At 35.6% G+C, this 16445-nt stretch overlaps 2 protein-coding genes across 2 annotated transcripts; both read right to left on the bottom strand.

Moving 5' to 3' along the window:
- Positions 1 to 5: 5 nt before the first annotated feature.
- Positions 6 to 4217, bottom strand: LOC106157003 (uncharacterized). Its single transcript, XM_013532466.3, has 4 exons — positions 3577 to 4217; positions 2240 to 2379; positions 1366 to 1448; positions 6 to 717 (listed from the first exon to the last, which is right to left on the bottom strand). Exons 1-4 carry the CDS (start codon positions 3721 to 3723, stop codon positions 380 to 382), a joined length of 708 nt encoding a protein of 235 aa, XP_013387920.2. The 5' UTR covers positions 3724 to 4217; the 3' UTR covers positions 6 to 379.
- A 3682-nt stretch (positions 4218 to 7899) lies between these two features.
- LOC106179236 (uncharacterized) lies at positions 7900 to 13235 on the bottom strand. The gene is made up of 3 exons (XM_013562776.2): positions 13207 to 13235; positions 12174 to 13087; positions 7900 to 11834 (listed from the first exon to the last, which is right to left on the bottom strand). The coding sequence occupies exons 2-3, from the start codon at positions 13060 to 13062 to the stop codon at positions 11620 to 11622; spliced, it is 1104 nt and encodes a 367-aa protein (XP_013418230.2). The 5' UTR covers positions 13063 to 13087; positions 13207 to 13235; the 3' UTR covers positions 7900 to 11619.
- Positions 13236 to 16445: the final 3210 nt, after the last annotated feature.

The following is a 16445-nucleotide window of genomic DNA, read 5'->3' as shown; positions in this document are numbered from 1 at the left end:
GTGTATTTCACATAAAATTTTATTTTTGGGTTCTTTTATCATTTGTAAGTCCGAATTGGGAAAGAAATTTGCAGGATGGAAATAAAAGCTTGGGTAATTTTTAAACTTGGCAAGGATACCTTTAACACACACTTAAAGGAAACACTAACATGCAGGAACATGACAGCAATGCCAAAGCCAGAATTTTCGTCATCAGCAACATCAATGAACCTTTTCTAATTAAGAAACCAATCGTCTTCTGTAGCAAAATGTTTACCAGCTGATAGAGGTGCCAGCTAGGAAATCTGATTGGGAAAAGAGCAATGAATACACGTTTGTTTAAGCCTATGAGATACTATAGTGATATTCCATCAGGTCAGTATTAATGTTCCTGTTTTGCCTAGCCACGGCGCCCGCCTTTCCCTCTAACTCCTTCCCGGTTGCGCCCACGTGCAGCAAACATGGTCCAGAACGTCGCCCAGGGATCACGTCTGCAGGCCTCATCCAACTCTTTACCCTCGCAACCCACGTGTTCCACCTTTATGAAGTTCTCCACCTGAAGACACGGGTCACGGTCTAACAGTCTCTTCAGAACATTCAGTGTTGATCGCCGTGGTACGCACTCTCTGCTGTAGAAGCCGAAAAGACTCTCGTTGAGTTTCACAAAGTATTCGTGTGTCAAGGCGTAGTTGTTGTAGTCGGTGTCAATTACCAGTACGTAAACATCTGGATCAGCTTCTGGAAACAGCAATTGCAAGGCACAAGTGTGTATATAGTTAAATAGTGATTGGGATCAACGTATATATATATATATATATATATATATATATATATATATATATTTGTTCGCATTCAACGTACATATCGAAAGCACCTAGCACAACGCCGGGTTTACAGAGGCCTCTTTTGCTTTAGACAGAAAATTGGTCTCAATTTTTAGGTAAATTATTTGGTCAATTTCAGTTTAAGGACCCATCCCCAATAAAAGTATCGTTCTACGTAGGTCGATTCATCGCCGCGGTGACTCTCGCTGAATGCATTCAGATCAACAGATTACCACGTCTCCTCTTGTCCCAAACGTATTTGTATAATCACCACTTTTTGTGTATTCAGACCACCTGCTGAGATGGACTGTACAAAATAAGATCGACCCATCTTCACTGGAAACGGGACTTGTTGTGAAAATTAAATATACATATCAGTCTCCAGGCCGATATGAATTTTGTAACAGCATGAAAAAAGAACTGACATGTAGATGCAACATTTGATGTACATAACATGATATGAAATGGCAATGAATGGCTCATTATAAGCATAGACGTGAATAATGTTTTTCAAATGAATCATGATTAAAAGGCTCAAAGAAAATAAATGTCTCTCCCTCACTGTCGTCTCGGGCAAATATCCCTTCCTCTTCAGTTGTGTAGAATTTGTTGTAATCCTCTGTACAGGTATTTTTATATCCATCACTGAAATAAAATATGAATAACATTAATGATTCGATTATGACTTGTCACTGGAAAATTTGCCCTGTTTCATAATTGTATTTGTCTTTGGGGTAGTACTAATAGTGAGATAGGGTAATTGATAACTTTTTGTTTAGAAAATTCTAGAGGTACATGTGTTTTTATAGGCAACGCGGGCCAAAAATACCATTTCCGGTGCGAATTATGGACTATGAGCGTTAATATTGTCAGTAACTGTTGTTGTTGTTTTTTTTATATTTGAAAACATGTGCATAGCAATGTTGGGTGAACCTCAATTCTTTCATCAAAATGTTTTTTTCTGAATGTTTTGAATGATGAACACAAATTTGACAATTATTTTTTCACAATAACCAATCGTCAGTTTCCTGACATAAATAGTTGTCTAAGAAAAAAAAAAATTTTTTTCGTCACATTCGTGTTAAGCATCATATTGTGCCCCAAAACGCCAATTAATGAAATAATTGAAATTTACACTTTCCTTCTAATAGGAGTTATTTGATTCTTAGAATTATTTTAAAAAATCCGATAAAAACATTCTTTATAAATGAAATGTATTGTTGTGTTAGACCTAGTGTAATGTTCGACAAAACGGACTTTCATTTAAAGATATCGCCCAGATATTGTATGGTTTAGATTGAAAACTAGAATTGTTCATGTAACTGTCCCAAAGGCTCAAAAGATAAAAGAGGGTAAAAGGTTAATGTATTGTGCGTTTTCGTTTTAATTGACCAAGAAAAAAAGCAATCAGAGGTCTTAATGTTTGTCTACATTACCTGGATGTCTTGTTAACTCCAACGTAAGGACCGCCTTGGCTTTGATCAATGAAGCTGATGTATTTCTGATAGTTTCTCCACGTTCCTAGGATATCGGTTGACAGGGGCGTGACTGCGATTCCGTACCACTTTCCTACAAACTATATCCAAAGCACTTATTGAGTAGAATAGACGACAAAATAATCCTTTTATTATTAGGCCTATTATTATTATTATTATTATTATTATTACTGAGCTTATACTTTCAGTAGAATATTTGGCAATTGAAGTTGGCGGGTCTATTCTTGGCGACGGTTCTTAATACTTAGGGCCAAAATGTTTTCCCAGGAGTACTTCATACCCCAGGCCGCAAATTTGAAATGCGCTGTTTGGAAACTCGTTTTTATGCTTTTTCCCATGTATTCCTCAGACAAGATCGTTACAATGTTCTATTTTGGCGGAACATCTGGTAGAATATAGGACCCAACCCAGGCTGAACATTGTTTTACGAGGACAACCAGTGATGATGCCTAGTCGCATATGATACTTTTAACGTCGCCTCTGAATGATCCTACAGACAGTACCGTGAGTGTTTCCAACGCGGTTAGCAATATAGGCCCATCCCTTTGTATGCACCCAGAACACCAAATCCACAATGGCGATCAAGCTCTCTCCCTGGCTTTAAGACGACGCATTGCCATCCTTCAAATATTCTGAACAAAGCTGACTTGCGACAGCGAATAACAGGAACTGAGTCTAGAGTGTACACGTGTCTTGCCATTTTGCTCAGATCTGTTAACCGGATACACAACTTTAAACAACTCCTTTCCAAGGGATTATGTCCACTAAATCGTAACTTGAAAATTGTTTTATGATACAGTCAGCTATATCAAAGGTTTGTTATAATTATCCCGGTAAACGTGGGAATAATATTCAATCTTCAGTTTTCGGCATATCCCCTCACTTTTGGCAAGAGAGTACACCACAAATTTCTTAGAATTTCAGATTAAAATTACTCTTTTTACCCTTTACCTTTTATCTTTTTTTCACTTTACCTAGATTTAAAATATAAACTAGAAAAGCACTCCGAGAGCGCAGACCTCCGCCAAGGCAGCAATTTTTGATTATTATTGATTATTGATTGATTATTGATCCGGATCACCGCCAACAACTAATCATCTCTTCCTTGGCCCACTTCTGACAGTTCCTAAAAAATTCGTTAAAATCGGTCCATAACTTTTTGAGTTATGTTGATGACAGACGGACAAACAGACAAACAGGGGTGAAAACATAACCTCCTTGGCGGAGGTAATAACTGATGGAAAAAAAATTCAATAATGCGATGATATCGAACCTACCTGGTTGATATCCAAGTCTTTCATGGGCCGGCCAATGCTACATCCTGGCGGGGAGGGAATGAGAGAGCTCCAGACCATGCAAATTGCCAGGCTTTGAATTATCAAGGCGGTAACCGCCAACCGGGATAACGACAACAACATGAACATTCTGTCCCCGTCTCGTGCCTGACGTTCGAATGAGACAGGTAAATATCTTTATATATAACGTGAACAATGCATATCCTTTACATTCAATTTAAAATTCAAGCGGTTCCTACAGTATGTGACATGTTTTGTTATGTACGTCACACTGATACCAAAAGAGATGTATTGTTCGTTAATGTATATATAAATAAGTTAAGAAGAACATGCCCACTAGATACAAGCGGCATCTTTATTAATAGTGTCTTTAGTACTTCATTTTTATTAATGACTTGGATGATGAATTAAAGTAAGGTCAGAGATCTAGAATTGGCGGTGTTTTAAAGTTTTCTAGGAGCATCTGGTCTCAATGGATTTCATACACTGTATTAGTACTTTGCAAATTGCAAAATGAAAACATAACAGCTATAGGAGTACCTGTGCATGGGAATTTACCTACCAGTATTGTTCGCCTCAGTCTTTCTTATAGCTGACGATGGATAACCCCCGCTGTTTGCCCTCATTTGCACCATCTCTCTCTCTCTCTTTTTTTTTTTTACACCGCAGATGATTGACAGGTGTCAGCCAAAACGGGCAGTTAACATCAGCTTTAGTATTCATTTTATCATTATTGCATACCAATAGTTTTGTTCATCCTGTCTGTGTCATTTCACTCAGAGGTTTATTGTCTTACCAGAAACACTGCTTGATAAATTCTTGTGCATTTTTTATAATTTTATTTTTTTCTATATATGTATAGCTTTGAAGGATTTGGCGTTGTGGCCCACAACAGCATGAAATAACATGTGAAAAGCAAGGTTATATATTCTTTTAAACCTAATATCAATATAAGCTAATATTTAATTCAAATATATGTACATACGATACGAACGCCCAGAAACAACACAATTTCGGCGAATAATATCTACTTCTGGACATTTTCATGAAAGACAAATAGATGTGCTTGCTCATTACTATCAACTGGCATGTCTCATAATTGGAAACAAAGCGAAATAAGAGTTCTGCCATTTTACTATATAAACAGGTAAGTGTACACCTGGTACTGTGCAGGTTGATTGTGAAAGAGGCGGCAGCACAAAAAGCAGACTGATGTGCTATTTGTATCACAAAGGTGCAAATATTACCATTTCATAAATATAAAAGTTGTAATTACAAATGATATAAGAGAGTAATATGTCATCTGAGTGACTGCGTGTCAAACGTGTAACACCACCCTCGATTCAATAGTTCTTAATTAAGCGCAATCCCACGACAGGCTCTTAAAATCTGAAGTGTTCTGTATAACGTGACGACCTAAATTCATTCCTTTCTCAAGTGGACAACCACGCAAAATGCCTAAAACATATTGGCTATGACCTACTTATAGTCATTATAGGAACTAAGGGATCTGCTCTAGAGCGCATTTAGAACAAGTTGATCCGCGGACTAACAAAGCCACGGACCAAATATGGCTGATCCACTTAAAAGCGATGCTCCTTCTTTCCTGATGGTCTCCCCGCCTCCATGCTGACAGGAGCCTAGCGGTTAAAACTTGGAGCCGAGCTTTAGTCTGTTTAATGGCGCGCGTGGAGGCGAGGAGGCCGTCAGGGATTTAGGGCGGCTTGCCTTTTAGTGGGGTTGGCCATATTAAGTCGGTCCGTTAGTTCGCGTATCATCTGTTCTGAAAGGCCTCTAAATTATTTTCTTCATACCGTTCAGTCAGTCTGGAAGAAATATTCAAGAACTTATATGTACAACATAAAGAGCAGAATGTGCCATTTGAATTACAAATGTGAAAACATTACCAGTTTATGAATACAAAAGTTTAAATCGCTAATGATATATTAATAGAGCCATATGTCAACTAAGTCAAGTGCGCAACACCACCCCTGGATGCCACATCTCTTCCATATATACAGTGTATCCAATGATACTTTGCACTGCATTTATGCGAAACATTCAGTAGGCATATTTGTAGTATAGACGCCGATTTGTATTTCAATATTTGTTTTGAGTTATTATCATTCCCAGTGTTTTTTACTTGAAAATATCTTTCTATCAAATATTCATTTAGAATAAAAATGTTCCATGTGTTATTCATGAATTGACGCTTTGGTAATTATAAATTTAAATGGTCTAGCTACTCGCATAAAAGTAAGGAGAACATCAAAAGTGAGATCACTGTTACCGTTATTTTTAATTAATACAATTGGTTTTCATACAAATAAAAACGGATGTGTCCGCAGTTTATCCAAAATGTCCAATATCAAATAATGCTAAATGCCAAATTTCAAATATCCTTATAAAATGTATGCCTAAGCAATTCAGTCCTGGTATTCAAAATGAACTATAGTCCCATAATCTAAGTCAGATGATGTAAATTTGAGTTCTGAATAAAAAATAGCCATTATTTTTTAAATGGTCAACATTTCATGATACCTACCCGTATTAGCACGACATATTTTAACAGGCACACGACTAGTTACCAGAGGAGGCTACGTTTAACATGGCGGCAAGCGGCTTAGAACAATCTGAAACGTGGGGTACGGGGAACATTTACTAGACCCAGTTTTGACAAATATAATTTGATCAAATTTAGGTCAAGATAGTTCCATATTAATCCACTTACTTAGAGTTAAGTAAAGTGACATTAGTAGTATTTTTCTTGTTATAAACCAGACGCAACATTTTGTTTTATACGACTGCTGCTGGTTTATCTGGTCAATGAAGACTTGCTGAGTTTAGTATCAGGCCTACCCAACTACCAGACTCGGCACCTAAGGATCCTGAATTAACCGGTATATCGGACCACACTACCCGTTTTCAAGGTGTGTGTCAGATCGCATTTTGGAGTATCAGCCAGAACACCGACAGGATGAGCCCTGGCATCGCTATATGATTTTAAAACCGGGTGCATAATTTTGAAAGCCACCTAGATGAACCTTAGACTGCCACATTAATCTAATACAATGCAAAAAAGCCCTATCAAAAGTGGTTAAAACATTCAAACCGAATGTCGTAAAGTCCCCATATATCCCCATAGAGACAATAAAATAGAGTACTCTAAAGTAAGAGTACAGTTTAAGGTTGTTCAGCCGAGCGTGGATGAGCCCGCAGCCGTGCTACAAAATTTGTTCTGGGGTATGATACTCCGAAATGCAATCTGACACACACCTTGAAAACGGGTAGCGTGGTCCGATATACCAGTTAATTCAGGATCCTTAGGTGCCGAGTCTGGTAGTTGGGTAGGCCTGAGTATGATTTCGCCTCGTTACTGATAAAATCGTAAGTAAGCCTTTCAAAACAATTTGCTGGCACCGGATTGTAGCATTTACTGTTGGGATTAAATAGGAGTAATTGTGGCGTTGGTAACTGTTCAGGTGAGGAGGATCCGTTTGAAATCGCTTTGGCAGTTTTCACACCAAACACGCTGCCGTTACGTCATCAGCTCGAGATAGCAAAATTATACTGATGTATTTTGATGCAACAGCATTATCTCATAGCATGAAAATGTTTCTATTTCATTTTCAAACTATCGTTCAGGTGGAATAGTTCTTGGGTGTAAAAATCAATTAGCTAGTTTTATAGAACCACTTGAAAATGACTCAGAATACATTCAATGGTTTAAAATTGATGAATCATGTTTAGACTTTAATGATGACTGTATCCTAGGTGTTGTTTATATACCCCCTGAGAAGTCTAACTACAGCTCACCAGATGCATTTAATGAAATTGAAAGAGAATATCTTGCCATAAGCTTTACATACGATAAAATTTGCTTAATAGGAGATTTTAATGCTCGAATAGGAACAAATGATGATTTCTGGGCCACAGATGAAGTAACTAGTCATGAACTTAATACAGGTCACCCAGACATTGACAGATTAAATGATATTGCTAAACTTGATGAACTGAACTTTCCTAGAAAAAGGCAGTCAAATGATGCCAAGAAAAATAATTACGTATATTACTTACTAAATCTATGTAAATCAAATAATCTTTTTGTGCTAAATGGTAGACTAGAGAAAGGCAAGTTTACCACAATTAGGTCAAGTGTTGTAGATTATTGCATAGGAACACCAGAATTTATAAGGGGTGTAGTTGACTTTGAAATATTAGATTTTTCTAAACTTTTCTCCGATATACATTTACCATTGTCTTGTTCACTCAAAAGCGGTCAACACAAACAACAAACAGATAAAGTTAAGAAAACAACAGACCTTTTTATTGAAAAAATCAAAGCATGGGACAACACCAGATCAACCCTATTTTGTGATAATATTGATAAACAAGAAAGTGACAAAATTTTGCAATACATTGGTAATCTTAACATAAATGATGTCTGTAAGGAGAAAATAGACTTTATCACAGAAAAAATTGCTGAAATTTTGCTTAACTCAGCTAAATTAGCGCTAGGGACATACAAGTATAGAATTAGTAACAAAAATGAAATTCTTAAGAAAAGGAAAAATAATGTATGGTTTGACAAAAAATGTTTAGAAACTAAAAAACAATATAGAAGAGCAAAAAGGTTATACAATAAGTACGGGTCAAATATTTTCAAAAGTGAACTTAGAAAAGCAGAAAAGTGCTACAAGACCACACTAGATAATAGAATAAAAAAGCATAGAATAACTATTATGAACAAAATAAGGAAACTCAGGTATGCAAGTCCAAAGGAATATTGGAAAATATTAAACAAAAAATCTGAACAAAGACTGGAAATAAAAAACCTAGACGAGTTTTACAATTATTTCAAGGAAGTAAACAGTAGTGTAGATGGAAATAACCCACCGAATTATAACCATAACCAGATAAATAATTAAATGCTTAATGAACCAATTACTGAAACTGAAATCCAAAACACAATAAAAAAATTAAAGAAAAATAAAAGTGCTGGTGCTGACAAGATATTGAATGAGTATATTATCTCTTCTGCCAGCACTATGATGCCAATCTATAAAAAATTATTTAATTTGGTATTAGATACTGGTATTTTACCAGAAGCATGGTTAATAGGCACTATAATCCCAATCTATAAGCAAAAGGGAAATATAAATGACCCAAAGAACTATAGGCCAATTACTTTACTCAGTTGTCTGGGTAAAGTATTCACTTCTATATTATGTAAAAGACTAACTGATTACTCTGACAACTTTATGCTGTTACAGGAAAACCAAGCTGGCCTCCGAGCCAACTATTCTACCATTGATCACATATTTACATTAAATACACTTATAGACCTTTCAGTTGCATCAAAAAAGAAATTATATTGTGCTTTCATAGATTTTGATAAAATATGGAGGGCAGGGTTATGGGGGAAGCTAATGAATCTCAATGTAAATGGAAAATGTCTGAACGTTATTGTAAACATGTATAATGGCTGTAAATCTAGAATATCTTTAAATGGTATATTATTGGAATATTTCCCATGCAAAACAGGAGTACGACAGGGCGAAAACCTATCACCCTTCTTATTCTCAGTATTTTTAAATGATCTTGAAGAATTTCTAATGCAAAAAGATGTCACAGGCTTATCACATGTAACAGATGAACTAGAACATGAACTACACATATTAATGCAAATAATGATCATACTATATGCAGATGATACGGTTCTCCTAGCAAAACGGGATCATTTTCAGAAACAAAAAGGTATTCAGCAAAGAAAGCAACTAAAGCTTTGTATGGGATATTTAAGAAAGCAAGGCATCTAAATCTAAGCATTGTTGATTAGCTACATCTCTTTGATAAGATTATTGTTCCAATTTTATTATATGGATGTGAAGTATGGGGATTTGGTAATTTAGAAATCATAGAACAGGTGCACTTGAAATTTTGTAGATATCTATTAAATCTAAAAACCAGCACTCCCAAGATAATGATATATGGGGAATTAGGTAGAATGCCATTAAGTATTATTATAAAAGGAAGAATTGTATCATTCTGGACAAATTTGCTCACAGGTAAACAAAGTAAATTTTCATATATATTGTATAAACTCGTTTATAACAAATTTATGCAGGGATGTGAATGTAAGTGGATGGGAAATCTGAAATCCATTCTGGATAACTGTGGTTTAAGTAATATATTTAGCACACAGGATGTCTGTAACAAGGAATGGCTTATAAATTGTGTTAAACAGAAATTGCAGGATCAGTATATACAAGAATGGAATTCAGATTGTAACAACTCTAGTAAAGGGTTAAGCTATAGTATTTTCACAAACTCAGAGTTTAAATGCAGGAATTATATACTTTCTACTTTATGTACACACAAAATAATTACAATAGCTAGATTCAGAACAACAAATCATAGATTACCAATTGAAACGGGCAGATGGAAAAAAATACCTAGAAATCTGAGATTATGCAACTTGTGTAAAAATGAAATAGGGGATGAATTTCATTATGTCTTTAGATGTACCTTTTTTGCAGAAAGTCGAAACTTATATATTCCAAAAAAAGCATGTATTAGACCGAATGTAATTAAAATGTATGAAATATTTTCAACGAAAAATAAGAAAAAACTGAATAATTTGTACAAATTCATTAGTATTGTGAATAAGGGGGTCAAGCCTTCAGGTTGATGTATGTATATATATATATATGCTCTCTAAACTGTAAATGTACAGCAAATGAGAATAAACTATTTCTGTTAAAATTTCTGTTTCTATTTCCTTTCATCCAAGCGGATGGAGGGGGGGGGGCGTATCGAACTGCCTTACCACTTATGTTGAACGCTCCCTCTGTTGGTACTACAGATTGCACAACCAACTCACAATCTCATCTGTAGCAATCAAAACCAAACTTGTAATGTTTATTATCACTTAGCTTTAATACTTATATTTATTCAAAATTAGGCGAAAATGAATGCATACATAAAATAATTGATAGATACATATAATTCAATAAAAATACAATTGTATAGAAAGAGATATCTCAACAGGAAGTTAGTGTAGCTGTAATATACCAGTATGGGGTATGTATATTTTATTCTATACATATTAAATTTAAATAATGTTCTTAAAAACTGCACATTAAAGTAAACATTGCACCTATGTTGTTGACTGTACTGACTGCGCATTGCCATTGTGCTTTTTATTAGGCCTACATGCCTATAAAGTACAATACCACTTTTAACTTGAAAAAAAAAAAAAATAGACCAAGAACTACATGCATAAATAACTGTCAGTTTACAATATACATAGTATGTCTCTTTTGCACTACTGGTGTAGCTGCCTGTACTAGTTTATACTGGTACATTGTTATAGATAAACCTCCCTGCCAATTATCACAACTATCAACAAACTTATCAGAGATATGATAGGTAAAATGGGCCATAATCACAACTTTATTGTCATATGTACATGTAGGTCATAGGGATGGAAGAATGGCTTGGTTTTGTCTTCTTTCTCTCATTATTTTTTCTTGAGGGGGGAGGGGAAGGGAGGCTAAAGGGAGAGGAGTAGAGGGAGAACCTCAGAAGTTAAAGGGATAATAACTCTTCGTATGAAATCTATATTTCACAATAAAAACATTGTAAACTACTCATAGAAATGTAATACGTATATTCAGTTTTACCACACAAACAGGAGTTACAGCTATTATTCTGATATCTGAGCTTGTCATCGGCCACATGACCTCCAAAGATGGCTATACTCAGTATTGATCTCTTAAGAGATCATTACAAAAAAAACTTTTTAGAAAAAAAAAAAAAAAAACAGGGACTAACTATGAATGTAGAAATAGATTCATTCACCATTGTAAGTATGAGAAAATTACAGGAAAATTCTTTTTTTGCCTCAAACGAACAGTTATTATCCCTTTAAGGAAGGGGCATGGACTCACTGCGAGTGCCCTCAACTAGACCAACAACTGTATTTTTAGTTAGTTTTAAAATAACATCACATTTGAATTTGTGTCACACACTGGAGGTAGATGAGGTTTCCTGTAAAAGCTGTCTCGCACCCACAGGTAGCATAACCTTGGCCCCTGGCTTTGGTCTCGTTGTTAAACGGAATGTCACATCTGCTGCCTCTCCTCCTTCCAGTATGCTACGTTCCTTGTTCCAGTCGAACAGTGCGCCATCTGTTGTTTCCATGAATGGGTTGATCTCTATTACCCAGATTCTTTTTCCTACAAAATACATAATATTTATATACATTGTATATTGCGGGTGAAGAAAAATGAAAAGCAAAAGCGAATATTAAAAATGTTCAGCAATAATGTACTAAATTAATGAATAAAATAAATAGTATAATTTACCAGTAATTTAACACAATGACATGAGTTTGAAGAAGCAACTATATACTGTATATCTATATCATCAAATATTGTTCATTACTGTACAGCTAATACTGTACAATTTACCTGTATGTATTCATGAGTAGAAGGAATTAAACATAATGTACATGTATGTACATGATAATTATAAGGCATACAGTTTATTATCTAAACATTTGCTTTGGATCTAACCTTCATTGGTGAATGCAAAATCAATAATAAAATCTTTCTCAAACTTTGCTGTCTTCAGCCTGGGTAAAACTTCTTTGTTGTAGAACTCAGTAATGAGGTTCAGTATGTGTTCTTTCTGATTTACCAGTCTTTCAGAATAGATCAGGTAATTATACTGAGATAAGGCAGTCAGCCTGTTGTTGAAGACAAAACCTCGAAACTCCATGTCAACATCAATGTGATGGTACCGGCGAATGACGAAGTTCTCGTGAAAACGGTCTTTCTTTTCCGTGGCGAGCAGCATATCCTGAAAGATTCTTTCACTTTTCATAAACATATCCAAAACAGTGCCAGCATCTGCCACTTTCATTGCCTCAAAAGCTGCTTCAAGCAAGCATGTTATTTGCAAGTTTTCATCACAGTGGAGTTCTTTGGGGTGTGCCTGTAGTTTCTCCAAATAAAGTTGCTTGATTTTTTCTTGGTACAAAGGAGCATCTTTCGCACTCCGACTGGAGGTTTTAACAAAAGCTGAGCCACCGTCTTGGGTGTAAGTTAACATTTGCTCATGTAGTCTATCTGTCATGGCTTGCACTAGCTCCAAATCATCTGCGCCCAAAGCATCTCTCCAATTCCGACTTGCAATTTCCGACGAGTCAACATCCTTGTAAACTTTTTCATAAACTTTCACGAACAACTGAGCTTCATCGTAATATATCGGACAATAAATTGTCTCAAATGTGACATCCCTGAGGAGAGCATACCATTGCTCTGTGTTGACATCCAACACGGAGTTCTGATATTTGTCAATTTCCCCTTGTGACAAAAATCCAGTCGTTTTTGGACCTGAAAAATCCCTCTCGACGCCTGATGATTTTAACTTCACATTATTTAATTGTTCAAGAAGAGACATCTTTCTCGATGTTGTAAATTGAAGACTAGAAGAAAGAAAAAGAAATGGAATGCAAAGAATTACTCCCCTGTACTTGTGACATAGATTTTAAGCCAAATTAGTGATGATGGAAAGTGTGTCACCGAGATGAAGTCACCTACTTACCGAATATGCTTGTTTTGATCACGTGACAGGTAGTAGATAAAAACAAAGATCGTGGCTATCCGTAATCCGGCGACCAAGAGATTGAATTCACTATTTCATAGCTGTAGTATTATTGCACATATTTATTTATTTATTTATTTATTTATTTATTTATTTATTTATTTACACTTTTTAAAGCCATTTATTTTTACTTTTTTGTTTGTCTGCCTATATATTTTCTCGTACATCACTGTTTATGATTTTGTAGGCTATATAGCTAGCTACAATATATTTCCCAATTATTATATGGACATGTCTATGAAAAGAATGATAAGGCTACAAATATACATTGAATCTTGATTTATTTTTATTTGGTATACTTAATATTACCTCATAATGACTTCATTAGTTTATTGTGCCATTAAGATTAGACTCACTAATAAAATGGTAATGTTATTTAATCATGATCGAGACAATTTTGTTTTGACGTGAAATTTGTTAGGATTTAATATTTGCAATTTCCTGGTAATTTTGTGATGACATTTTCGAACCTGTTGGTTTCCAAAAGGGTCAAACTTGGGCATTTTCGTTACACTTGAAAGCTAATTTTTATTTTCCGAAATGCGTAAAATGTTCATAATCATATTGTTTAGAGTGATCCATGAAGAACCCATTACCGGGACTGAATGTGGCTTTTTATTATTTTTTTCTTTCGTGAAACAAAGTCATTATATACTTGTACCCGGTGATTCGTAATTTTCCGGGGTGATGCAAATTTAAGTACATGAATCACGGAGTTCATAATTATTCCAGTAGTGTATTTTCGTGGGATCTTGCAGTATCTCTGTTGATGTCATCTGCATGGGTTGGCACAGCACTGTGACGTGCAAGCAGGAGAATTGCTAGATCTAATTAAGTGGTTGTAATCTGTCGTGGTAAAATGGATTTGATCTTTTCCTAATTGGAGTACTACCATATAAAATTATATACTAGGCTTTATTGTGCTAGGCAAAAACACTTTCGGTCTAAAAGGGTACCTACATGTAGTTATAGAAATGATAATGGAAAGTGAATTTCCCCCCTCCTTCGTATCCTTAATTTTTAGAACAGGCTAGTTTATACATGTATATGTTACATACTCATTTTCCGAGAACAATAAATAAGACACAGATGTAGACTGCATGTTTAATCCATATCTGATTATAGATACAGGACATTAGCGTAGTAGCTATAGCTTCAAAGAATTGTGTTACAAATTCAAAATAAAGAGATACAGTACAGTTTGCCCTACGTACGTCTATGCAAACTGGTAGGCCTACGTCCTACATTTCGATGCCTGTTACATTTCGTAAGGCTCTAATCGAAGAGCTAAATTCGAAAATCACCCCCCTTTTTAACATAGTTTATTAGCAAGTACAGACATGGTTATAAAACCTATTCACAAGTCAGACTACTACACATGTACATGTAGTAGTCACAGATACATTCATGAGAACTCGATGCCCATATTCCAAGCACTTTCTTTGTGGGTCTCAAGCGTTCACTCTCTGAAACACTCTCAGATCAAAATAAATAGCAAACTCGACATCGTACGTGCATGCACTGGAAAAAAAAATAAGCACTAATTTTCTTACTTTTCTAGCAATAATATACACAATAGGCCTATACATGGGACAACAGTGGCAACCACACCTGTTATGAACCAATCGTTAAAGAAACACTTTCAGGCCAATACAGAAAAGTCTGCAAAGTCGACCTTACGTGCACTGTATCCAGACACAAGCAGCGTTATCTTATAGACCCTGGAGGTGAGATGGCCGCTCTCTGCCTCTCTGAAACAATGGGAATTATATTCCGCCGGATATTATCTTTACCATCACCGCACCCGCTGCTTTATTCAATACCGTAAATAATGTGTAGATGGCATCTGCAAGTATCTCTTTTCACATTTCCATAAACACCATATGAGATTCGCAATTATTGCCCATTGATATTGAGAATACATTCGATGTTAATCTCTTTGCCATGTGTTAAGACGTCTATTACAGCACGGTTGTGAACCGTACAATATCATACCCCATGATTCTTAATTAATTGCAATCAATCTACCTCAGCATGCAGCTGTTGTATGAATAAATATATGAATAACATTTAAAAGCTTTTATTTGCGTATTCAGTCGAAAGTTCTTCGTATCACAACCAACTGTGACGTGTAATAACTGTATCTGGCGGTTCTGGAACGCTCTAGAACCGCGCTTGAACCGTTCTTAACAACACGTGTGGGCGCAACAAAGGTCAATCAAGACCAAATTAATGAGACCGAAGGTCAATAAGGCATATATCGTCTAATTTCGTGGCTATCTTTCTCAGTGGGTCAAAAGTAATAGGGCTGGCTTTGATATACATGTCGCCATCGATTTCAATTCCGTGGCACGATCACTATTGTCATTTCTATTATTGTTTTTCTCGTATCCCTTGCTCGGCTAGCAGGTGTTCATTAGGATGTTTATACGTTTGTCATTATTTCGTATTCAGCAAAGCTATTTCAATATACTTTTTCTGCGTCATTGTGGATACGTGAGGCAACTGAAGTGGACATGCAAACGTATATACCATCCCCATGTGCACGTATTGTTTATTACTATCATTGTATTTTTATTACCTACGCCAAGAAGGTTGCCCATTTGCCTTTGCTGGTTTGTTACATGTATATTGCAGTTAACAGCCGAACTCAAAAAACTTATGGACGGATTTTGATACATGTCAAGAATAGGTTAGAGATGGGCTAACTTCAATGTAGGTAGAATCGATTCGATTTCTGCGGTGATCCATTCATTCATTGATAATGAGAAATGATCTCTCTTGGCAGAAGTCTGTGCTCTCTGGGTGCCTTTCTTGTTACTTTTAGGGTAAAGCCTCGTAATGGATAACGCTGTTATAGTTAAAGTTTAGTCGTGCTGTTGTGTTTTTAAGTGTCAGTGTACCTAAAAAAAAAAATTCTTCGTACAATGTAAGGCAATGCACATTACAATAATGTTTTCGTAAACAGTTTAATCTGTCTAGAAACAATTTCCCTTATATGTCTAATCACTACACGAAAGCCCATTTTTCCATGAAAAAAATGTTATTATCATGATCAAAAATATTTTGATTTAGTGAATGGAGAGGGGGATAAGGAGGAGAAAGACATAAGTTCTGTACCGTGCAATAACTATCTATAATATGAACTTATTACTATTTTAAATCTGCCTGAGTACCCT

The sequence above is a fragment of the Lingula anatina genome, chromosome 4, assembly GCF_051362555.1.
Source record: "Lingula anatina isolate TDL-2025a chromosome 4, LinAna3.0, whole genome shotgun sequence".
In the NCBI taxonomy this organism is placed as follows: domain Eukaryota; kingdom Metazoa; phylum Brachiopoda; class Lingulata; order Lingulida; family Lingulidae; genus Lingula; species Lingula anatina.
The sequence above is the reverse complement of the archived record's forward strand: the minus strand, read 5'-3'. Positions and strand labels throughout refer to the sequence as shown.